General features: G+C 33.2%; 2 protein-coding genes across 2 annotated transcripts; both read left to right on the forward strand.

The window, feature by feature from the left end:
- The first annotated feature begins 2369 nt into the window (after positions 1–2369).
- Positions 2370–5713, forward strand: LOC137400267 (uncharacterized). Its single transcript, XM_068086596.1, has 6 exons — positions 2370–2506; positions 3036–3207; positions 3584–3642; positions 3872–4007; positions 4980–5072; positions 5399–5713. Exons 1-6 carry the CDS (start codon positions 2486–2488, stop codon positions 5581–5583), a joined length of 666 nt encoding a protein of 221 aa, XP_067942697.1. The 5' UTR covers positions 2370–2485; the 3' UTR covers positions 5584–5713.
- Positions 5714–14907: 9194 nt separating this feature from the next.
- LOC137400532 (methyltransferase-like protein 27) lies at positions 14908–26913 on the forward strand. The gene is made up of 6 exons (XM_068086857.1): positions 14908–14982; positions 19052–19232; positions 22077–22135; positions 24810–24945; positions 25688–25780; positions 26202–26913. The coding sequence occupies exons 1-6, from the start codon at positions 14908–14910 to the stop codon at positions 26381–26383; spliced, it is 726 nt and encodes a 241-aa protein (XP_067942958.1). The 3' UTR covers positions 26384–26913.
- Positions 26914–26947: the final 34 nt, after the last annotated feature.

Raw genomic sequence — 26947 nt, forward strand, 5'->3', positions numbered from 1 at the left:
TATTACTGTATGATGATAACGATAGTCGCAGAAGAGAAATATAATTATTTATTTTTGACACATCTGACCAACCACAAGATGTCTGGTGTCAACTGTATAGAATAACCACAAATCCCTGTATCTCACCATAATATATGTGCATACATTATGATGAGGCATATTTTAAAGTTACAAAACAGTTGCGCATAACTAAATTGTGTCCACAGTTTACAATTTTTTTAAATCTTCTAAAATACTGCAATATATTTAAGCCTAAAAATTATATTCATATAAATTAAATGATGGAATTTTCAAGTTTTTGAACATATTAAAATTACGTTTCCTAAAGTCAAGGAGAAATCGACAAATTAATAATAATGTGTAGTGAGTGGTGAGTGATGGTGCGCTGCCAACTACTCTTTTTTTAATAACTTGCCAGTTTGCTTAAACGTGTTATAGTTTTGCTTTAGACTTTATTACACTGTTTGTAAGTTGGGTTTCAGAGAGACATGTCATAAATTTTCCCTTCTTAAAAGCTCCAAATTATTTTTTTAATTTAAATTGTAATCAGTTGTAATGAGAAGTTTTGAAAAATTGTCGAAATTGATAAAATTTATTTAATCAAATACATTGGTGTTATACCATATTAAGGCACGCGAGTTCAATATAAACACCTTATGCGAACCCTCCAGGATTCCTTAAATGTTTCTAGAACTGTTGTCTGGAATTAATCCGCTCGCTCGTGTATAGAATCAGCGTCTTTATCAGATGGGGCCAGTTTGAGGTCAAGCGAGTGTCTCCAATCTCCTAGATGAGTTGCTATAATTAGACTACTGATAAGAAAGAGAGGCTGCTTACCAGATAACCAAACATATACAGTTGACTTTGCGATTATGATCGGTCAATGTTATGGATACTTTTGATGCACCCCCTGTAAACTCAACAATCTAACGTTACAGAAACTTACTTGCTTTTAAGAAATATTTTTTTCAAATTCAGGGTTAAAACATTTTTAGCAAAGACTTTAGCTGGAAATATTGTAATGCTTGGTAGCCATTTTAAATACACTTAAGGTTTTTTATTCGCAGAAAAAAGTTCTATCAAATGTAGAAATTTTTTTCAGCAGGTCAAATATTAACCTTAAGTATTTTCTTAAAAAAGCTTATCATTTGCTGACATGTTGTTGCATGTATTCCTATGTCAGTTATATCTACATAGCAGTATATCTGTATAGCGAGCATCCAAATGAAGTTGACAAAATCTGGTTCAGTGAATCTATTATTTATTACACACGGCTATTTTTATTTTATGTGTACCAATATTATATCTATATTAAATAACATTATATACTGGACACTAGTATTATTGTCAGCGATTGGGATACTATGTTTTTAGTTTAAAACTAGCTTTATGTGCCACTTATGTGGACTCTTTGCTCCAACTCCATTCTTTAACACTGCGGCTTTTATTCTTGAAAAAGTCTCATTTGTATTATTTTATATAGCAATGACTTCTTTTATTAAAAGAATTGAGTTGCGTTTAGTATAACCTTCATCAAATCTATAAAAAACATACATTTAAACCTTATTCATTTTTTGTCCTCATCTAATTTTTTTGGTCTTTTATGACTTTATGAAGCTGTTGATACAATTGATAGCCGGTTAATTATGTTATTCAGTAAAATATTTCAAGTCTATTAATTTTTAATTTTAATATTGTCTATCCAACTCAAATTACACTTTTGTTATTGAGCTTGCACTTTTGTTGCCTCTTTGTAATAAGAAAAGTCGTCATCTCAGGCTGACCTTAACTATGGCGCTTTTAAAGGTACACACAGTGTGTCTACAGAATGAACAATGAGTTCATGGCATGTACAGCGTGCCCACAGAATGTACAGTGTGTCCATGGAATGAACAGTGTGTCTACGGAATAAACAGTGTGTCCATGACACATGTAGTGGGTCCATTGCACATTTAGTGTGTCCACGGAATGTACAGTGTGTCCATGGAATGAACAGTGTGTCCACCAAATAAACAGCATGTCTATGACATGTATAGTGTGCCCACGAAATGTACAGTGTGTCCATGGAATGAACAGTGTGTCCATGATATGTGTATTGGGTTATGGTACATTTAGTGTCCATGGGATGTACAGTGTGTCTATGGAATGTACAGCGTGCCCACGGAATGAACAGTATGTCCATGTCATGTACAGTGTACTCATGACTATACTCTAACATTAGAACGACTGACCAACAAGTCATGCAGTTGGCAAGTCTGTGCAAGCAAATTCAATTGCCCTACATAAAAGCTAGTACTAAGAGGTTGCTAGGTCTGTAGGATTAAATGAATATAAATATGGCTTTTTGGCTAGCAAGGATCACAGCAACTGCCAAAGTTAGGTTAGCTGCTAGTAATATTATATATTGTATATATTTTATAATCATATCCCCAATTCATTAAAGGCTTAAGCTGTAATTGAAAAGAGATCATTTGAATAGTTTGATATGTCTGTGCAAGAAAACTATGTAAGTCTCTACCTTATTAATTTGTTGTGTTGTTCTTGATGGAGTGTCTGTATGTTGTGATATTTTATACTCACTCCCAACTAAAATTACAACTATTTTCATATTCATATGACTTTATTATGTGGAGATTAATCCATTTTTACTACCTGAAGACAATCAGGAAGTGGCCTGTAAAACTTTGCCGCAAATAATTATGACTTATTCAAGTAAGAAGAATTGTAATAGTGATCTTTACTATCTACTGTTTTCTTTTTAAAATTGTTTGGCATTACATAAGTTAGTAGTGTCATATTTGGTTGTGTAGGTCTTTTATAATAGAAACTGGTGTCGGTCTGTCCTCAAAATCATAAAAGTATTTACAAACTGACTGTTGATGAAATATGTGCACGTAGCTTAAAACAGTAAAAACTGTCAGTTTTCATATTTGACTAAATCTTTCATTCCTATGTGCGTAGCCAGTATTATAATTATTTTAACTATGACAATTGTTTTGATTGCAACTTTGACTCAAATGTGGCTCAAAATTTAGGACAACTGGGAGGAGATTTTTCGTGTGAGAGATAAAGAAGAGCAACAAATTTCTGTTACCGAAAAGGTTACGTATTATAATACAAATGCAACAAACTATGAGGAGTCAATGGCGGCTGGGGACTATTCCGGTCCTAGACTGACTGCTTCTCTACTACATAAATATCTCAAAGGTAGGAGACTTACTCGACTTTATTTGTTTCATTGTTTAATTACATTTTAATGTTTCTGAGTAATATGTCACATAATTTACTAGTTACATATTCTCGTGTCTGCTGTGATTGGCTATAAACTTAGGCAAATTCTAACACATATTAGAATAAATTAAACAAAAAGGTTCATCCACATTAAGGTCAACTGTATTTGGTGAGATATCTTTTTAATGTTCACTTTATAATACTAAAGATTCAAGAAATTATTTTTAATCTGCAGAAACTAATCTATGCTTTACCTTTTTACTATTTTACCAGTAGCGGGCCTATCATAGAGTCTAGTATATATTGTTGGATTAACCAAATTACTGTCTATGTCTTCATCATTTTTTGTCAGGAAGACTTGATGCTAAAATCCTAGATGTTTGTGGGGGAACAGGACTGGTAATCAGAGAGGTAATTATAATATAAAAATTTATTTAAAGGCAAAAGCTATCAATCTCTTTCAGCATCATATAGGTTAATTTGCGTCAAATAAGGTTGCCAGCAAGACGCACTTTGTATAGTATAATTAATTCTAGACAATTTTTTGGGGTACACCTGAAAATGTGGCATATATTTTATGGAAGTTCATTGTTCCAAAGTAGGTCAATATAATAGTGCATTGACCTTTCTTTTTGTGTAGCTTCGGAAGTTTGCTTCCTACAACAATGCTGACGGTCTGGATGCAGCTGAGAATATGATGGCTGTTGCAAAAGAGAATGGACTTTATAATAACATCTTTCCTCAATATTTTACTTTAGAGTCTGATGTACCATCAAGTAAGTTTTTCGTATCCTAATCATCAAAGAAAATTGTTGTTAGGTGTTGGAGTACCAAATAATTTTTAATCTTAGTGAAACATATAACAAACAATCTCGTTACTTTTGCTGACCTTATTGAGAGTGAAAAAGCATAAGCTATTATCACTGCCACTAGAGAAAGCAGCCAAGTTCCATAGTACAATGTTGAACAAAAAATGTATCAACTAACCAATTAACCTTATCAGAGAATATAGTGATAACTTACAATACTCTTTCAAGAATGAGATTAGTAGTTCAAGCTAGCGGAGTAAATGAAAGAATATTATAAAATATAACAGGACCGCTTTCGAAAATATAGTGTTTTATGTTAGCTATAACCATCAGTTCTGTAGAAATATTTTTGAACTCCATAAATTGTGGCTTGCTTGATGTAGCAAAGGGCTTTTGTGCTAAATGGTTCTAACAAGAGTGAACAGATGATGAAGAGTCGCGACCCTAAAAAGCCAGTCTGCTGATAGTCATTGTGATATAGTTGGTGTCTTGTTTGCAATTAGGTTTAATTAATTCAGTATTCTACAGCATTCTTTAATTATTCCGTAGTAACTTACATGTACACTTCTTTTTAGCTTTAAAGCAGAAAATTACAAAAGAATAAACTAATAAATATGACCTCTCCTTAATTTTTTGTTAGAGCTGACATAAAAAATTGAGCCTAAATGTTGCGGTATTCTTGAGTAAGTTTAAGTAAAGCGCACACTTTGTACCATTTTAGTACAAACAAATGTACCTACTGTATAACCTCTAATTGAACGCAACTTTAATTTGATGGCCACTATAGAAGGGTAAAAAGTAGAGGTTTTACGGTAAACCAAATTTAGTTCAAAAGTATCAGTCATGTAATAATTAATTCTTGCTGCTTAGAGACCCAAACTTTTTATTATTTTAATTACTTTACATTGAGATGTTAAATGTTTTTTGTTTATGTTTTAGATAGCTATGATGCATTGTCGAGCTGTGGTGCTTTCCTACCAGGCCATCTTAAAGCCGAAGTAGTAACAAAAATGTGTGACATCGTTAAACCAGGTAAGGAATGAGTAGGTTGTCCTGACTATTCGATATATCAACTGGAATGTTTAATACTAACAGCAAAATTTCAACTGCAATCAGACTTGATTTATATAAAACTCATTGCGAGCAAATGAGTTAATTATTTTAAATGCATGACCGCTGTTTACACTTTATGTTGTCTCATAAACACTGTTTTGGATTAAAATAATTCTACAAAATGTGAAAGATTAGAACAGCTGTAAAATGTCTATGATGCTTTAAATAACTGTGACCAGACATCTACCTTTTCTCTTCCTGCAAATGTTTACGATAAGATTGAATACCGGTATTTGATTCTGCAGGTGGTTACGTTGTGATTGTTATGAGAAAGCATTTTACCGACTACGATAGTAATCTGATGCAACTCAGGCCTCTTGTTCATAAACTCGCGGATACAAAGCAGATGGAATTGATTGAAGAGTGTGTTACAGAGAACTATGTTAATGGACATGATGGGCTAAAGATAGTATTGCGAAAACCATGCTGAGACTCAGAAAAAAGCTGTGAATTTAAATAGTTCTCTTTGCTACCTACTAAAAATTGTTAGATGGTGAACCATTTATATTGTAACTGTTTTCCCTGAAGATGTATTTTGGCATTTCAGTATAATAGAATGTTTATAAAGGAGAGCATTGTCTTGCATTTAATGTTTCTGGTTATCTGGTTTAATGTTTCTGGTTATCTGGTTTAATGTTTCTGGTATTCGGTCACCAAAAAGCCATAACAGTGTTCTCCCTTTAGAGAACGTGTTACAACTTACATTAAATGAAACACTTTCATACATTTATATGTCAAATGTATTTGAAAATCTAACCAAACATAAAAATGACTCATAGATGTTCTCAATCACTCGCTCTTTATTGTATGAGGACATTTGTACAAATATGACTCAAGATTCGCAGAATAGTCTGACAGTATAAATGATGATTTGCACGCATGAATCAGTCAGCAGATGCTGTTAGTAGTGTACAAATACCACAAATATAATCATATTTGCTGCTTATTCTTTTTGTATAATCAAATCAAGCTAGCCAATGAAAAGCCGAGGTTATGTAAACCTGACGATTCTTTTATTATAAATTCAGCAACTAGGTAAAGGTAGAATTTATTTCATTTTCTTATTCATACATATAATAGCAAATTTATATGGTTGACAATATTGAAATGATTGTGCTCACTCACTTAATTATGGATAGATGTTGCCATTGTTGAAAAATTTCATTAAAAACTAAAAAAAACTCTGTGATCTCTTCTGAGTGTGTGTTATCTCAGGGCAGTAAACAGAGCGTGTGTTTGTTATGTGGAAAGACCTGAGATTATTAAAAACAATTCTATGACTCAGCGGATGGTCTATATTCTGCTTCTGTTGAGCTGTTAAAACTATCCTTTTTTGGCATTGACCTGGCAGCATTAAACTGGGCAAAAGATGATATAAGTGTAGGAAACCAAACAGTCTACATTATTATTGGTGCCACTTTGTCAAAAGGCCTGACTACCTGAAACTTTTACTGATAAAACATTTTTATCATAATGCCATAGCACTAACTATAGCTGTCATAGCACTAACAACAATCAAAAAAGATGTACAGTAGCCCATATAAAAAGTAGGTTTTCAATAATATAAGATTGAAATTTAAAATGAAATAGTGTCACAAAAGCGAAAGCCTTATTTCATCAGTAACACGCGTGATGTTACTTTTGTAGTTAGCGGTAACGTGGAAAGTAACGTGGAACAGGAAAAAAAAAGTTTACAGAAGGATTTTTAACCTAGTATATCAAACAAATAAAAAACCATAGTCTATTTTTTTCAATCTTGTGCTGGAATACATTTGTGGTCTAAAAAAATTTTTGTATTTTTCGATCTTGTCTGTTTTAGGACTTAAATGATAATACATGTAGTATCTAAAATGGCCAAACAACTCATAGCTATTGCTTTGTCATTGCAACCGTTATGTATTATTAGTAAAAGTTTAATAAAATAATTTAATTTATAAAATTTAATATAATGATTATATATGAAAGTTAAATCTTTTTCATTTACAAGAAAACGAATTTATTCACTCCAATGAAGCAGCTAAACTTATAAACAAAACCTGTCTTAAAAGTACAAATTTGGCTTATTTTAATGATGACGTAAGTTTTAGTAGGAACATAGTTATACTTTAAAAGTAGCAAAAAGCAAAAGTTTAAATTATAAAGACCAAAGCATCAAAATTATCAACATGATATTTTTAAAATAAGTAAATCTTTATTGCTGTTTTCCACATTTCAATATCCGCATTTTGTAAATATGTAATGCAAGGCTAGCTTAATTATAGTTATCATATCAACTTAATTTATTTGAGTATGATGTAAAATTCTATACTGAATTAAGTTCCTATCTATGTTTTTGGAATTATCTTTTTTATTGAAAATGTTCCTTCGGTGAGGATATCAAGTTGCTAACGGATACGTAAAAAATATGTTCGTTCCTTGGCACGTTTATGGCATGTTATGCATTAACTCAGCTCGGTTTTTAAAAGTAGTTTCTCAATGTTGTGATTATATGTGGTCACAAAAAGGTAGTGTTTCTTATTATGTAGGTTTTGGCACCAGTAAAAATAAATTAATATTATGGTTCAACTAACACTCAGGAGTTTGGCTTTTAGTGCTACCACATAATTAACCAACTGAAACCTAAACTTAGTGGTATAAATGGATAACATTCATATGTATGCATAACTCATTAATCCCGGGCTCATCGTACCAGGATGCAACTGCTGCAAAAAGACCATGACATCTCTATGCGACTAATTAATCAATGGCATCTGTCATAAAGTAGGACTATATTATACAACACACATACACTGGGTCAAATAGAGTTTATTGGTTCTTGTATTACAAGGGTCTGAGAAACCACAATAGTTCTTGACTTTACACCTTGTTTAACTGTTGTTGAAAGAACATTAGAATGGTGAGCATAATAAGTTGGTGTTAAGGGATACAACTTTCTAACTGTGGATACAATAAACTTGTTAGTGGTGCAGTTAACCTCAGTTTCAAAATTAGTAAACCAGTGTAAAGTAGCCAAATGAATTTTTAAAATGTTGTCAGCTATTTTACAAGTAACAAGAAAACTTTAAAAAAGAACCGAAATGACGCATGTGTATGTAGGCAAACTTAGTTGGTAGTCTTGGCAAGATCATAATAACAACGCTGCCATATATAGTGTCGTCTGTCATGTGCCACCTCTTATTAACCAAATATTTTAGATAATTTCATTGCTTATTTTTGTGTAAAACTTGCTGACCAACAAAACTTATTTCTAATATTCTGTAAGTTGTTTGAGGCCAACACTTACCAACCACCAACACCAATACGTCCAATAAATTCAATTGCGTTCCAATGTTAAATACACTCCACCAATATTCAATACTATTATCTAACAATAGTCAATACTCAATACCAATATCCAATACTATTGTCTAACAATATTCAATACTCAACACCAATATCCAATACTCCATCTGACAATATTCGATACTCAATACCAATATTCAATACTCTTACCTGACAATAGCCAATACTCAACGTCAAATATCCAATTCTAAATTTACCAATATCCAATACTTGATAGGCTTACCAATATGCAATACTTTATATGACAACATCCAATACTCAATATTTACATCCAATACTCAATATCTACATCCAATACTCAATATCTTCATCCATTACTATATCTGACCATAACCAATACTCAAAAACAATACACTATTAGACAATCAAGTATTTGCTGTTGGATTCAAAAATTGAAAATATATAGGAGAATCTCATCTATTTGATAAGAAAACTCGATGGTAAACTGTTCGGTGCTGGAGGTAAAATAGCCTTATTTATTTTTGTGACCAAGGATAAATATGGTAGAGAACGTAATATAATCTCTTAGCATTTATTCAATTCTGTTCTCAAATTGTACATAAGACAAATTTTTTATGGAACTTTGCAATATATTGCTTCTGTTTATATTTCTCTAAAATATGCATGGCTGTAGTAAGAAATTATAATTTAACTAGTATGCAATTGTTATGCAATAAGCATGCAATTATTGTTTAATAGTTTGCTACTTTAGGTGAAATAAAAAAGTGGGCAAAAACACTTTTGTATTCTGATGTAACTGAAAATGTTGGCTTCTTACAACAATGCTGACAGTTCGGTTCTAGCTGAAGTATGTTCTAGCTTACCATTTTACTTACTATTTTACTTAATATTTTACTTACTATTTTACTTACTGTTTCACTTACTGTTTCACTTACTATTTCACTTACTATTTCACTTACTATTTCACTTACTATTTCACTTACTATTTCACTTACTATTTCACTTACTATTTTACTTACTATTTCACTTACTATTTCACTTAGTATTTCACTTAGTATTTTACTTAATATTTTACTTACTATTTTACTTACTAGAAATTCCACTGTCATACAGCCCACGACCAAAGTGATATTGGAAAAAAGAAAGGGTACTGATGGTTGAGAAATGCAATATTAGCAGTCAAATGGCACTGCAGTGCAATAGGATAACTGCAATGGTAGCTGTAATGTAATGGGTGTGGGTGTTATTATATACAACAAACAGCAATAATGAAAGGAAAAGATTATATGTTTCTATCTCTCCCCCTGCAATAGTAGAAATGCAATATTGGCCAATATTAGAAGTAAAATGCACTGATATTATTAGAATAACCAATATTATTAATATAGTAATACAGTAATAATAGAAAACCAATGCATAATTTTGTTTACATTTAAAAACGTCATAGCTAACAATATCAAGAAGTATCAAAAAGAATATCCAAACTTAGTAATAGTAATACAGTAATAATAGAAAACCAATGCACAATTTTGTTTACATTTCAAAACGTCATAGCTGACAATATCAAGAAGAATATCCAAACTTATAATTAAATATCGTAATAATCTCATAAGAATCGTTAAAAAAAATATCATCGTCATTTCCTTTACTTACACTGCGTTGGACATCAGTTAGAATACCAAAGTACTCAAATGTGTCTAAAATGCCAGTTAATTTGAAATCGGCAAAAATGAAACGATTTCTGTACTCCTATGTTAATTACCGAAACCTTCGACAATTCGACAATGCTGTAGACTGGTGAAATGTGCACGTTATTTTTTCGTGAAATGAGCAAGACTTAATCGTTTTATTCTCTGTCGCTCGGCGTTTTAATTTCTGGTCTTAACTTTGATAAAAGTGAGGCTTAGCAAGTTTTAATAACGATTTTCGTCCAAATAATTCTGTCTATTTGTGTATAATCCGATTAGATGGGTAAGTTTTAAGATAATGTCGACGGTTTACAAAGACTTGGTAACATATTTAAATAGGCTTATATGTGTTTTGTATCGTTATTATACTTTAACGACTCTACAAAACGATGGTTAAATTTTTTGATGAAATTTTGAGACAAGGGTTCTTCTCAGTGTTGATGAATAATTTTCGGGAGTCGTGTGCACATGTGCATTTATCATAAATCTCCCAACCAATCGCCTCGCTTGTGTTTGGTCGTGGGACTATTTTACTTAATATTTTACTTCCTATTTTACTTACTATTTTACTTACTATTTTACTTTGGAGTCTGATGTACCATCAATAAAATTGTATCTTTTATCCTATATCTTGTTTTTACATGACCTGATTGGCTTTTGTCCGCAATAGCCAGTGAATTAAAGTTAAGACCAATTCAAATTAAATCCTAGTCATCAGAACAAGGGGTGTAATTAAATCAAATCCTACTCATCAAAACAAGGGGTGTAATCAAATCCTATTCACCAAAATAAGGGGTATAATTAAATCAAATCCTACTCATCAAATCAAGGGGTGTAATTAAATAAAATCCTACTCATCAGAACAAGGGGTGTAATCAAATCCTTTTCATCAAAATAAGGGGTATAATTAAATCAAATCCTACTCATCAAATCAAGGGGTGTAATCAAATCAAATCTTACTCATCAAAATAAGGGGTGTAATCAAATCAAATCCTATTCACCAAAATAAGGGGTGTAATTAAATCAAGTCCTATTCATCAGAACAAAGGGTATAATTAAGCTCCAAAACCTCCAATGAAGCTGGATTATTGAATTTGTATAACATATTACCAAATGCTTGCTTCGTTTTAGTGATTTTACAAAGAGCAAAATAGGTGCATTTGGAAATGCAAATTATAAATAGATTACCAACGTAAACTAGAGGGCTATATATAGAACTTTATGCACTAAAATTAAAAATAAACTTACAAACAATTTCAGTAGATTCTATCATAAAGCGTCAGTATTTTTTATTATTTGCAATTGTTTTTAATGTTTAAGGTAATCAGACTGCCAAGATGTTATAATATTAAAATTGACAAAACTTGGTCACGGTTAAAATGCTCAGTATCAATCGAACTGTGATTATGACGTCTATGGTTTCACTTCAGCAATTATTTTTTGATACTATATAGCCAATATAAGTAACTAGAACTCTATCCATGCAAAAGCTGAGGGAGAATTTAATTTCAGTAAGCAGTGCACTCACCAATCTAAATTGTTGATATAGCTACCTATTTGTTGACAACAAAATTGCTGGTAGCACAGTCTATCTGGTAAATAGCAATAGGTGAGCTCATCACCGTGTTGTTGTAGACTGGGTTGAATATAAAGTCTATAAAGAATGAACTTTGACATATAATGTATTGTTTGTTTAAGTAATTGTTGAGATTGTAATGAAACATTTGCATAGCCTTTAGCTACCAAAAGGCATAAAAATGGTTTAGTAGTGCAGACAACTTCATTTTCCTAATATATTCTGTAGTTGAAATATTTATGAAATCACTAACTGAGATTACCGATTAAAAATTGACAAGCGATGTTCAAAGAGTATTATCTGATAGAACGTATTAAACATGTGATGAATTCAATAACATTGCTATTTTACTGAGGAAAGTAAAAACATTCTTGTTCACATTAGTGCTGGGACGATATTGCGATATTTCGGTATATCGTCGATATCACTTTCTGATACCGACCATATTTTTGATATCGTCCCAGCACTAGTTCACACCTACCATTTGAGCTCATGGTATCATTAGTTTCTATGAAAAGTCTGCAGAACGCAATTCATCACTGCTAGTTTGGTTTTAATAAATTGATGGCAAGCTAAACATTGTATAACTGCTTTGTCATTTCAGCCATTTTCTTACTAGCCTCATGTGTAGCTGACACTGTTTTGCCTATTCTGCGGATGGCTATGCTGTCATGTCATGTCATGATGTTTTTCTCTCACACCATTGTAAAGTTGAATAAGTCATTAAAATACGTAGCATGGCAGTGTCAAGCCTACAAGACGGTTGGTAGATGGATAAACAAATATGCTGTACGTCGACCGATATGTCTAATGAGGATACTAAATTTTAGAAATAAAATATTTACTTAGCAGCTGTGAATTATAGAAGGCACTAAGGCTATGCCGGCTCTCAGTCATCATATATTACGTTTTATTTGCTTGACTGAAATTACTTATATAATTAACTAGAACTCTTATACTACATATATATAAAAATAGAATATAATTATCAATAACCAATTTTGCAAACAGCAAACTGCCATTTTATAAACGACCTTGACTTTCTGAAGCAGCTTGGCTATGTTATCGCTGACAATGCAGCATATGTGAACACAGGCCGCCAGTCGATATGGAATGAAAGTAAAGGAAATTTGGAAAGTGAAAAGGCCTCCTACTGCTGCTTAGTAGCCTTACATATGTATAGCCTAGAGTCCTAGACGCATGAGACGCAATGACAGAGCAATGACATAGGCTGCATCCATGTTGAAAGATAAATAAGTTTACACTGGTCTATAACAAAATTGTCATAGGCTAAACAAGTTTCCACAAGGCATTTCTTCACTTAACAGTGGAGTAGGTAAAATTTAGATTGTTGGCACTCTAACCATCTAGTGACTAACTATCTAGTGACTAACCATCTAGTGGCTGACTATATATTGACTAACTATCTAATAAGTAGTAACTAGTGATATCTAGATAGTCACTAGATGGTTAGTGATTACCTAGTGACTAACTATCTAGCGACTAACCATCTATTGACTAACTATCTACTAACTAACTATCTATTGACTAACTAACTAGTGACTAACTATCTATTGACTCACTATCTAGTGACTAACTATCTAGTGACTAACTATCTAGTAACTAATCATCTATTGACTAACTATCTAGTGACTAACTATCTATTGACTAACTATCTAGTGACTAACCATGGAATGCAGTGTGTTCAGTAAGCAAAAGTAAGTAGAAACAGCTTTAGTTGAGTAGCGGCACAAAGTTAGCTTTGGCTGCCAATTCTAACCTACAACTCATAAGCTCCTAATAAAGAGGTTGGCCATAACTAAGCTATAAGCAAACTTATTCATTGCCTTTTCTTTGAGTGTTTTATTCATAGTCGCTGCATAGTTAAACAAGTGCTTCCCTGAATACAAAATGAAGGCTATTCAATGACTATTAGCTTCGCTTTGTGTTTGCTGCTGCTCGAGTGAGCGTTTCGATGCAGGTAACATTCTTATATCAATATGGTTCTCGTAATCGTCAGGTTCATTTACTAGCCGGTAAACTAACTAGAGACCACCTACTCAATTAAGGGCATTCGATTCTACTTACTGTTTTCCACGGTAAGAGCTATCAATTGATTATGTCTCTTTACCCATTGCACCTCTTCTCAGATTTGATGGCAAGTGCATAGATAAATGTTACACACTTGTAGCTAGTACATTTGTGTTACTGAATAGTAACACCTGACTGATAGCTTTACTTTTTTATTTTTCACATTCATGTCACTCAATCGCATTGCATTGGTAATGCGTTCATGTGTTCTCAGTTGCATGAAGTCTAATCTGTAACTAATTCCAACTTCCTATATTTTGTATGTGCCCAGCATTAGTACTAGCAACTATCGAATGTAAGAGGTTGAGTGAAAGGACATACTACTACAAAGCATTTTAGGAAAAACTGTGAGTTTATTGACGAATAGAACACAAAATGCAAAATGAATATTTACAGAATTTGGCAACTAAAGTATAACTAAATAACTATAACTAAATTACCTAAATAACTACTATAACTAAATTTGGCATTTCACTGCAGCATAGCAATAGTTGAACAAGCTTGTAGATCATGAGAGAAATATTAGAACGATTATACGTGTGCTAAGAATAAGTTCTGGCCAAAATACCAGACTTTTATACTTTTACTGTCAACATTTTTTAAGCCTGAATATTTAGTAAACTCATAAGTTTCTTTTCATATAAAAATGTTCATACACGATCTCTCATTATTCTTTATTAGAAGACATTCTTTTCGAACTTATGAACAATATTTGGGATCAGACACAGGTTGTTTGACATCAGTTGCTTCCAGCAGGTTTTCAGGTTGGTGACATAGGTTGCTTTCAGCAGTTCAATTAACATCTGTGGTTTTCACCTATCACCATATTTGAATACTGCTATTAGCTGATGGTAGATTTTCTAATTAGACACAACAGAGTGTGATGGAAACTAACAACCGGGTTCAGAACCGAAAAAGACTGATACATGGCCAGGCAAGCCAAGAATAGAATGATGGTATATAGAAGGACTGTGATAGCAGGAGGAGTAACTTGAGGCGAGGTACCTTGTGAACTAGAGGAGGTCCAGCTGCCTTAACCGTAGCAGATCGCCTCCGAACAACCAATGGGTGCCTCTCGTAAGAGGAAGGTACCGGCATGGTTAACCAGCATGCCAGAAGCGCGGATAGAGATACAGGTCGTCCGGCCGAAATATTGGAAAAGCTGATGTTGGTACCCCGAGCCCCAGCTTTGTCTCACCAAGCCATGAAAGATTGAAAGCCATGATTGAAAGCAGAGCTGTATTGTCCAAAGAAAAAGTGATCAAGAGACTGTCAATTAGTAGTTGCCAGAGGGCTGAAGGCCCAACTCGGTCGTGTGGGGAGGGTCTGGGAGTGGAACTAAAACGCCCTCCCAGAGAAGGGGGGTTCGGGGGGCCCTCCCCCAAGAAAATTTTGAGAATTAAGAGCGAAATTAGAGCATTTTAAAGTGTATTTTGTATTATTTAAGGTGGATATTCAGATCCTGCCAAGGTGAGTCATTTCGAGTCTTGCAAAGAGAGCTAGCTACAGAGTTACATGGGTTTGAGTTGTAACCATATGTATGTATATTTACATTTATATTCATAAATATACATACATGTGTACATAGAATATTGATTGTTATAGCTTGACACTTGTCTTTTAAAAATTAAATTTAAGAGCACCTGTTTCATTTACAAAAATAAGTTTAAATAGTATATTACATGCACCAGGAAAAGACAACAAATAGATTACTTGGCCTGCTTAAAACTTACTATGTTCAAATTATGGCCACCTAGGAATACAATGAGCAACAAACTTGGCCTGCAACCACAAATATACGTGTACATGTGTACATAGAAGATTGATTGTTATAGCTTGACACTTGTCTTTTAAAAAGCTCTTCTTCCGACAATGTGTCCATGGCAGAAATCTTTTACAACTGATTCTGTATCTATTTCAGCATCTTTATATATGTGTAATATTAGAAGATTATTTAAACAGCCTGCCCCATAGTGTTCCTCATCGATGTTTGGATTGTTTGAAAAGTATCTCTCGCCCACTGCATTGGTGGCAGGCAAAACCAATACTAGATAATTAGGGAGCCTCTCCAGTTCATCGCTAGTAGCGCTAGAGCGCAACGTTACGCTAGAGCGCTAGGTAATTAGTTGTTGGAATTTCCAAGTGAATGAGCTTAGACTAATTCTTAGACTAAATTCTTACTAGTTAGCCGCCGAAGACCACTAAAAAGTTGGGGCGACTCAGCTGCCCAACCGCTTCAGGGAATACGGGCCTGTGAATTTTAGTGGCACGTAATGACTTCCACTATGTACACTATGCCGATTTCGCAATTTCCAAGATTTTGACATAAGAAAAGTGCTCCGGATGGTTCCGGAGTCTCCTAATAGGACAATACAGTACTGATTGAAAGCATGAAAGATTGGCTTGCGTAGTAAGTATGCGCCCAATTTATTCCAGAGTATATCTAGTTGGACAGCATAGTGTATTGGATAAATGCCTATCTGCAGGCTTGGAGGTTTTGAGTTCAAAACCAGTTTGCAATGCAATTTAAATATCCAAAACTTTATCGCTATAAGCAGATAGATAAATTGATGGAGTATAGGCAAACATTAAGGTTTATATATACAGATTATGAAATTAAAAACTACTTTAATTTGAGATTATTAGGAATGTTTTTAACCAAATTTTAAAAAGTTGTTAATCATTACTGTGGTTTTGTTCAACAAAAATACGCATAGTAAATCTTGTCACGCCCTACATCATACGAATACTGTTTCTACCAGAATTTGACCCAGGATGCATTGCCAGATTTGAGAAAAAGTTTGAAAATATATTTGAAATTGAAGAGCTTTATCACTGTCAGTATCTGTGATATAAGACAATCACATCATAACCGTGTGGTTACCATTTTTTTACCTTTTTTGCAAAGCATAGTGACATCACAGATAGATGCACGTAGTTACTTTCCAACCATGCAAGTAAGGCTTTCGCAATCGAATAATTTTCACCGCCTCACAAGGCTCAACATTTTGTAATCGCAGCTCGCAATCACACTAGATATTTTATCATTTTATAGCCACTAGTACACTGACAGTCTAGTGGACCATGAAAGATCATTTATTGGGAATGCACAGGTATTTAAGCACAAGGAATAACTACAAACCACATCTGAAGAACTATCTCAAAGCACTATAGTGAAGATGACTAGCACAGGTAGTAGTGCGCCGATAATAAAGCTGAAAGTCGTGGTTCAAAGTCAAAGTCATAGAGCTTTTTTCCAAACCTATAACCATAGCTTCAGGCGGACAGGCGGACAGACGGACAGACAGACAGATAGACGGAAAGACGGACAGACACTTTCATTATAGCAAAGTGCGCTATCAATAACTCTTAGCCATACACCTATACTTTGAACTCCTATTTACATATATGCCGGGGGGGGGGGGGATCTTAGCCAGCATTCACAGGCTATTTGAAGCTTATACATGTAGTTAATGTCTCTAATCAAAGTTGGCATGAATTGGCCTGCTAATCGGTAAGCTCACTAGGTAGCAACCTGGTATAAGTATCAATCGCAATGACCTTTTGTACGCTGTGACCTTGTAGAGTGACAGGTCTGGCTAGCGTTTCTAGCAACTATAAATTGACGTAAGACATAGCCTCCTGTTAGACGGCTCTGACAAGGGAGAACAACAGCTTCATCGTAATAGACTTGGCAAAAAGATTAGAAACAACAGACAATGAGCGAACGGAAACCTAACGCAAGTTTACGTATACTGACAAGTTATAGTTTGTTCCGATTGGTGCTTACCATACCTTTCTCATGCTTCATGAAGTACATTTTTGTGGTTTTAAAAACAGAACATGCACAATTTTTTAGTAGAATTTATTAAAAAGTATCAATTTTTATCATTTGCGATTGTTTTTGATGTTTGATGTGATCTGATTGCCAGGATGTTTTAAGATTAAAATCGACAAAACTTGATTGCAGTTAAAATACTTATAATGAAAATGCATGCGAAATGACATCACTAGTTGCTATAGTTGCTATAGTTGATATCAGCTATTGCTTTCAAGTTGCAGGGTTATGCGTCTCTGTTTTATCGATCTTTTCGCGACTATTGATGCATCATCACACTTTTGTTTGATTTGAGCGTTTCAACCGCAATCAACTTTTGTTGATTTCAATCTTGAAACATCCTAACAGTTAAATTACCTCAAACATAAAAAATAAGCGCAAATGATAAAAAATAGCGATACTTTTTGATAAAATCTACTAAAACTCTGTGCAAGTTAATCTTGAACAGACTGTTTGTCACTGACAATGCGAGCATTAATATACCGTATGTGTTCTTCTGTATCCTACTTTTCTGCTTTTAATCATTTCACTTCATGTAAACTTGTACGAATAGCTCATTTTCAGAAACTCCATAAATATAGGTATTAGTTTGACAAAAATCGTTTTTAATTCATTAGTTTCTATCACATTACATCCAAGAAATAAATGAATTATATATACTAACAGCATTAACAAGACAAAGAGCAAAACATTGATATCATTTTGGGTGTCATCTGGGCACGAAATTTGCTGCAATCAAGTTTTGATAATTTTAATTTTGAAATATTCTGGCAACCAAATCACGTAAAACAACAGAAAAAAAAACTCAGATGAGAAAAAATCTCTATACCGTCCTTTAAAATCTGCTGAAACTTGATGTGATTACATCTTGAACGAATTTACTGATTCCTGAGACAACTGTGTATGCAATTGTATGCAAAATATCAATTTGAGGATTAGATGCCACGTGAACTTCATTTTGAATTCAAATTTTGAAAAGTCTTAAAAAACATTTAAAAACATATAAATGTCATTTAAAAAGTCTTTTTATATGTCTCTGAATGTTTATTGAGACATTTAAAAAATCTGTTTAGATGTCTCAATAAAATTTCACAAATTTAATTTACAGTATAAAAAATCAATACCAGCATGCATTATCTCACTCATCAGATATACTTTATGCAACAAACGAGATTATCAACAAATTTTACAAAGATTTATGGGTAAACATACATTTATATGTTAAAACCATTTTATATGGCTTCAACTTGTGTGGTAATAAAATAATTTGAATGTGCATTGACTACATATTGTAAGGGAATTTATGTGATCCAAGTAATATATGAAGAACATTTGTTCTCCTGTTCATCATATGCTTATAGTTGACTCTGAATAAAAAATACTCACTCGGGTGCGATTTTAGGCTGACTGGCACGAAGGCCTTGCTCTGCAATTGGGTGGAAGCACTGATGCAGATATTTCAGATGCCGCAAAAGTTGAATTTTATGATCGTAATGCGGCTGTATATGACGAAGATATGGAGGTATATTATGAGTACACCGGTGCAACCCAAACTGCCAACGCTCTGCACAAATACTTGAAAGGTTTGTTTATGATTAAAAAAATATCTTGCTCGCAAAAAGTAGCTATTGCATTTAAGTCTAAAGTTGCTAGGGTTGTCTCAAAAATAAAATTGTAGTAACCTTTTTTATAATATTTATTTAGTAGTTGAAAGTAATAGCTATGAAATTTTAGTACCCTGTATGAATTCTCATAAAAAATTTAAAAACAAGTTGATATATTTTATAACTGTACCATTTATTCTTGATTTATTTCTATATACTTATAATAATACTAAGTGAATGCCCGGAGTTACATAGATAATAACAAGTTTTTTCTCATAGAAAATTTATTTTTAGTCAAACTTGAGCAAATATTTTAATCTTTACTATAAGAAGAGCTGGGTCTGTCCAAAGCCAGCTGAGAGTGTTAGGAAAAAAGATTGTACGCCATAGGGATCAAACCTGTACGTTGGATGCACAAATGTGAAGCCAAGCACACTACTATAAAACCATGCAGCCACCTTGCCGTGCTTCGAAATAATTAAAGCGTGCAAGCGTATGCGTAAAGACTGCAAGCGTATGCCTGGCCGCTTATGCCTGGATTTCCAGGGTGCGGATTTTCAACAATCTCTAATAACTGAACGGCATTTACTATTTACTTGACGCACTTAATAATAGACACTTGGATTTATATATAGATAGATTCTTATAAATAGTAACAGCGTTCAGCAGCATTCTTTTGTACTGCTATGCATACATACATACTGTAGATCATATCTTGCACCTTTTTATGCTTCTCTATAGGCAGTATCAGCTTTTTGCATTATCTGTCTTATAGCAGTACCTCTATGGATAGTATGAGTGCCATTAATCGTACTTTTTATAGTTACATCTCTATGGTCAGTATCAGCTTGTTGCAGCACTTTTCTTACTACGATACATCTATGGATAGCTTATGTTATTGCTTTTATAAATAGTACCATAGTCCTGCATTACTTATTAGTAGTAGTACCTTTATGCATGATTTTCTCATAAAAATACGTCTATGGATAGCATGTGTGCTGGCAGCCTGTTTCATTGAGTAATACTTCAACTAATGGTAACAGTAAAGTCTTGTATGAGTTAGCTGATGTTCTATACTAGGATGACAAAACCACGTATAGAATGTCTTTATTTCAGTGTTATTTAGCATTTGCATCATTCTTCTACATTAATCTTGTTTTATAAACCATCCAAATAAGCAGCATTACCGCTCTTTCAGCAAATACAAATGAGATTTTTACTCATATTTATTGTTTTAATTAAGTTGTTTTTGTATCTAACAAAAATTAATGTTTCTGGCTAATTAGGCTGAAGTATTGCTACGATTATTTTTCCCTGTTGCGATGCTATTTGGCACAAAATAAAACATATGCCATGGCGCCATCTAAATTGATGTTTTTGCTAATAAAATTTTATACTTTTCAGGTATAAACCTGAAAAATATGGTGAAACACTCTTCAGCATTCTATCCTAAACCTCCTCTATTTTACTGTAAAACCCCCAAACAACGCTACTCTACTTTCACATGAGAACTACAGATATAGTTAACTTTATTTAAATACTTTGGAATATTTCAAAAGTCATTGCTCAAAAATGCATAATAATGATTCTGTAACTATGCTGCTTTGTTAGTTTTACTACAATTATAAGCAAAACAGAAGTGAGGGTGCATTGCTTTTACGCCTGAAGTTGTCACAAAAACATGTACAGTAGATGCTTTTAAATGTTATCATTTACTGCGATAATGTTATATATTGTATAGATAACATCATGTTATAACATTATAAAATGCTGTTATAACATGTTGTTATCTATAATAAACAGTTATTACCTTTTATTTGTATGACAATTTCCAAAAATAATTTATTACACGAATCCATGACTATTTTTACGTGTTTTCTGTGTTGGCAATTATTTAGTTACTAAAGACTAGTTACTATTTAGACCTAAAGGTTATTCTAGAAACACTTCTAAGTTTTCTTTTTTCTATTAGACTTATTTTAAGACAATCATTTAGTAAAGAAGTCTGCTGAAGGCTTTAAGCTAAAGAACAGAAAATTGAATTTTTAACGTTAGACTGTTCCCAAGCACTAAAGCATTAAAGATGCTTTATTATCATGGTTGCTATGCTACTCGCAAAATTAAACTAAATTAAATTAGATTAAATAAATAAAATAAAATAAATTAGATTAAATAAATTAAATTAACTAAATTAAATTAGGCTTGTAAAATAATACGAATAAACAACATAAAAAAGAAATTGTTTTGTCACTTAGAATGTAAGCTAACAGAAACGAATAGAGATAAAGTTTTGCCAATGAACTCAGCTATTGCAGATGTCTTCATTTAGAGTCGCCACCGTCTTACGTTTCAGCAAGATGTTGATGAGTTTATATTAGTCTTGACACAAACCACAATGAGAAGGCAGTTGTAATTCTAGCCCACATATGTAACCTCGATACGATATGTGTCTTGGACCTTTACTTGTTTATATTGAGTGTCTAGATGCCATTGAAAATGTATGGCCTAGAAATGGGTGTCATATGAAGCGAAAAGTTGTTATTCTCGGCAAAGGTTGTTTATTGATCTTTGACCAGACTGTCACTATCTGGTAGATACCGAACAATTTAACAGACTAGCCTAAGATCTAATTTATAATCGGCTAGGCCAAGCCTAGTTTCAGAAATTCCTGCAATAGTTACCAACTAGTTATAACTGTTTATCTTAAATAAATGATGCTATTCTCTAGGCATACTTTCTCAACAACATCTAAGAAAAGTTATGCTGCAGAGCAAATGATGTTTACAAGATAAATGGCAGCGCTGTCATTTGATTATTTAACAGGTAACCTTGATGCTAAGATCCTGGATGTCGGTGGAGGGACAGGCCTTGTCATCAAAAAGGTATTTCGATGTCTATATCTGTGACGTAACAAGGTGGTCGGACACGCGTATTAGAACTTCACGTGTTTGCTACATCAGTTCTACATAAAATAAAATGTAACTCATTCAATATCCAAAAATACGATTTTTATGCATTTTCAAAGCAAGCTTTGTCTGCATTGGGTCTGTATGAAATTGTTTTGTATTTTGTTTTCTTTTGCGATTACAGTAGTACAAAATTAGCAATAATAGGAAAATTAAATGAAAAGCTTTGTTTTAGATATTTATAAGGAAGCTAACACACTATTGGTAGACCTTCTAGCAAATTCAAATTAAAATTCAAAACTGCAGCAAGCCCTTTATAGATATACTCATTACCTGCTCATGTTACAGTAAATAAAATTATATATTTTATTAAACAGATCATATAAACTTCTCATTATAATGGCATCGCTTATGTCCTTATCAGCAGTGATATAACTTCTATTTCGCCTTTCTCACCAAAAATTTTGAAATTTTAGCTTGCAACCTGAGCAGACATTTTTTTTTCATTCTACAATGGAATCCCCGGGTTATGGCGTCCCTGTCTAACGATTTTTTCACCTCACGATGTGGAATACAAAGCTTTTCCGGTCCCTGGTTTAGCATTTTCCCGCCATTTGACAGCAACAAAAATGTCTCCCAAAATTCAAATTTGGTGTTTAGTGTGCTGCATACATCGGAGTCACGAAGATGCCGATATGCTATTCACCAAAATCCCTCTCACAACACCTGAAACAGATACGATGCTTGCTTGCTCTCTATCTCAGTTCAGCGTTAATCGTTATAAGTTATATTAAAAATGAAACCGAAAACATATAGATGATAAAATTTTAGCAGATGACAAAGTTGAAGTTAAGCTTAGTAAAACACATAGTTAAACTTAACTTCAAGTATGTGTTTAGTAAGCTAAATTCATTTAAGTTAAACTCAAAGTTTATGTAATACTCCGGTCTCGAAGATAAGAACTTCCTACAGTACATACTGCAAATAGTATGCTACATTTAATTGTAGATCTTAATCACTAAATTAGTAACTATAGTTACTAAAGTTAGTTAATTACTATAATCACTAAAGCTATTTTGTTACTAATTTTAAATACCGGTATGTGCAGTACTACTTATGTGAAATTTTGATGTTTTTTTTTACCGGGCTGTTTTTGCATTAGATAATTACTTAGGGTTCTTTTACTCCTCCATACAACATTTTCATCTTACGATCTCAACACCAGAACGAGTTAATGCCGTATGGTGAAGATCTACTACATTTGAAATGGTTTTTGCTTTGCCGGTGACACAATGGCTAATAAACACTGAGTGAGTGCAAATTGGATATCATGGTCGAGCGCTAGAAGTATTTGAACCTATGCTAGTTACTGCTTTTGTAAATTGTTTACGTTAGGTGGAGTTGTTAAGCCAAATTTTAATTGTTGGTCAGAAAATTTATAAAAGAAAGTTTAAGTTTTCTAACTACAACAGAACAGCTAGTTGACAAAAAAATGTTTAAATGAGGGCAGATTTTTGAAGGTTTCACTTAAATTTGTATTTAGAAACAGGATTCATTATTCTGAATAAAAGTGACAGGTTAAAGAGAAATGATTGAAAATCTTTAATTTTAAATTATATTTTGAAAGGTTTGTCCCAGAATAAAACTTTGATCGGAATAGCGTTAAAGGTTGACTTGCAACAAAATTTGCATTACAATCATTTGGTATCAAAAGGTTCATCATGTCTTACTCTGCTGTGTCGTAGGAGCAAAATATGTGGAAATGTGATTACAAACTCTTAAAAGTTCAAAAACGAACAGTTAATCGCAGCCATCACGAAAATGCCGTAGGTTGGAATCCCTTTCCAAAACGGCTCAAATGGGATGTAGTTGAACACGATGTGCTTCTGTTCACAATATCATGCAAGCTCACTTGTCAAAATATTTTCACAAATATACTTAACACATTCAATAAAACCATGTCTATTGTCCTTCTATTTCATCATCATTCAAATGCTGTCACTATGAGCACTGATATCATAAAACCTAACTCACAAATTAGTTTAATTATTTAACCTCAGCTCGAAGGAGTGCATATCTTCCTCTGATAAACGTGAGGAGCCCGTTGGTCATTTGTGATAGTCGGAGAATGCTGCAAAAGTTTGGCGGAAAATATGGGTCACATGATCATATTATGACTAGATGATTAGACTAAGCTGAAACGAAACTGTAAAGTTGCAAGCATCTATATTTGATAAGAGCTCTCCGGTAGAACCCGAAGTGTTTGTCATAAAGTAGTGCTACGAGACATTTTATATTGAGCCTTTCATTGGTCTTTCAACTCACCTGATAGCATCACATGTACGTTGTGTTGAGTACGTTATCGAAATAAAGGGATTCCAACCTACGGCATTTTCGTGATGGCTTTTGTGATTTCCTGTTCGTTTTTGAGCTTTTAAAAACTTGTAATCACATTTGCACATATTTTATGCACCTACAACGCAGCAGAATAAAACATGGTGAATCTTTTGATATTAAATAACTGTAATGTGTATTTTGTTGCAAGTCAACCTTCAAGATGAAAATGAAAAGAGGCTGCAAAACTTTCCATGTTTATTTTAGTCTTCGTAAGAGCATTATCTTGACAAACTTGTGTTCAATTTAAATTCAGCTAAAAGACCTGGCGCCATACAAGAATGCTGATGGCCTTGACCCGGCAGGAGAGATGTTGATTCTAGGAAAGCAAAATGGACTTTACGACAACATATTTCCGCAGTGCTTTACTCTTGACTCTGACATACCTTCTAGTAAGTTATAAAACATTTTGAATATACACAAAATGCCCAAGTTACTTCCAGTACAAGTAGGCGGCAGACACACTCAGTTCGGACGTGATATATTACAATCCTTACACACTATATTTCCAAGCTTCAAATGGGTTTGGAGTTGTTTCCACTCTAAATCAATGAAACGGTAAAGTCTGTAAGCATTCTATGCCATTTTGCTTCGCTAATTATGTGCAAAGGCATTTGCTGTGAAAAAGCAAGCCGACTTTACCGAGTTTTATTTTAAGGAATGCATAAATAGGGATACAAGGTTTATATAGTGCTACATTAAATTGTTTAATCGATAGGGTGCAAATTCGTCGGGAGCAGGCGATTTCAAACCCATTTGAAGCATGAAAAACACAGTGATAGTAAAAACCGTGATGGATGGTGATGACCTAAAATATTTCTATTGAGCAAGCCTTCTTATTCCTTATAGAAGTCATTTGCAAATATGTAGATGCTTTCTACAAGATACCCTTAACACTTATAAATAAACTAGTCCTAGAACCAGTATTATAGATATGTTTGAACAAGAATAAACTTGACTGCTGTTACGTACTTCTACTATAAAATTATTTTAGCATATTGATGTCATATCTCTCTTTCTAAAAGGATGCTAGTTCTTAGGTTGCGTGTTGATACAAAACCTACGATGAGAAAAGTAACATGGCTTATCAGCAAATTCCTGTACGATTCAAATAAGATTTCCATTTCTTGGTAGACAGCTATGATGCCGTATGCAGCAGTGGAGCTTACGTGCCCGGGCATATTAAAGCTGCAACAATTTCTAAGCTTCATGATATTGTTAAACCTGGTAAGTTTATACGCATCTCTTGCAAGTAATAATATTATTCTTGCTTTCATTAATTATCCTGCTTTTAATTATCTTGTTATTAATTATTTTGTTATTAATAATTTTTCTATAAATCAGTCATTAGAAATTTTGCAAATTTAATTAATACTACACACAATAGGCCTACTAACATCAACAGTTTTAAAATAAAATCTGTTTTCTAACACAAGTAAACCACAAGTCACATCTTACAAATTATCACCTTTACTATCATTAGACAAATGAATCATATTTCAATTTGTTTTGGACTACAAATTTTTTTAGGAAAACTTTTTTCACATAATGCAAAAGTGTGAGAACACTCATGCTTGAAGCGATTTAAAAAATTTTAAGAAAATCATTTTTCGCGTTCTAAAAACCTCGAATTTTTGTTTGTTTGCAGGGGGATACATCATCATCGTAATGAGAAAGTCATACACAGATACCGATGCAGATCTTATTCAGCTACTCCCACTGATAGGAGAAATGGTTACCTGTGGAAAGGTTCAATTAATTGAACAGAATACCTTTGAAAAGTACTTTAAAGAATTAGAAGGCCTTCGAATAGTTTTACAAAAGCTGTAGGGTTTCTTGAACAGGTAGATGGAATCAAAAACCTAGCAATGTTTAATATATTAGTATAATTTTATAGGAATTATTTTCATCATTATTGCTGATGAGCCGATTAACATTTTGACTTATCTTTTGTGGCTGTTTGCTCATGTTTGCGCAATTGGAGTGGAATTTTTTTTAATAATTTCATATAAACTACTATTTCTTGAATACCTCTGTTGTAGCTAAAAGGAACTTTATGGAAAGAGCTTTCAGGCTTTAATAGCTTCGTTTGTTAGCTAATACTCTGCATAGCACGAATTATATATTTTTATGTTTGAGTAAGATGATTAATAATTTTCAAATTTCGCTATATAAAAATAAATATTTAATTTTTTCCGCAATAAACCTTTTTTCATATGCATTTAGGGAGAAAAATTGTATTTTATGAGTATGTAGAGGAAGTTAGCATTTAGAGTAGGCCAACTGATGCCATTTAGGCCTACCTGAATATGAACCTTCAGCGGCATGTAGATGTTATTTCTCTGAAATAAAGTTGCTATAGTACCTAGCTGCTTTCATTTCTGCTAGGAGAAA

Source organism: Watersipora subatra, chromosome 7 (genome assembly GCF_963576615.1).
Source record: "Watersipora subatra chromosome 7, tzWatSuba1.1, whole genome shotgun sequence".
Lineage (NCBI taxonomy): Eukaryota > Metazoa > Bryozoa > Gymnolaemata > Cheilostomatida > Watersiporidae > Watersipora > Watersipora subatra.

What these genes read in the sequence shown, in the direction of transcription:
- LOC137400267 (XM_068086596.1), top strand. Translation starts at nt 2,486, where the DNA reads ATGTCTGTGCAAGAAAACTAT. An exon ending in ACTACATAAATATCTCAAAG is followed by an intron (nt 3,208 to 3,583) that starts GTAGGAGACTTA and finishes ATTTTTTGTCAG; the next exon opens with GAAGACTTGATGCTAAAATC. An exon ending in CAGGACTGGTAATCAGAGAG is followed by an intron (nt 3,643 to 3,871) that starts GTAATTATAATA and finishes CTTTTTGTGTAG; the next exon opens with CTTCGGAAGTTTGCTTCCTA.
- LOC137400532 (XM_068086857.1), top strand. Translation starts at nt 14,908, where the DNA reads ATGGTTAACCAGCATGCCAGAAGCGCGGATAGAGATACAGGTCGTCCG. An exon ending in TATTGGAAAAGCTGATGTTG is followed by an intron (nt 14,983 to 19,051) that starts GTACCCCGAGCC and finishes GTGCGATTTTAG; the next exon opens with GCTGACTGGCACGAAGGCCT. An exon ending in TCTGCACAAATACTTGAAAG is followed by an intron (nt 19,233 to 22,076) that starts GTTTGTTTATGA and finishes ATTATTTAACAG; the next exon opens with GTAACCTTGATGCTAAGATC.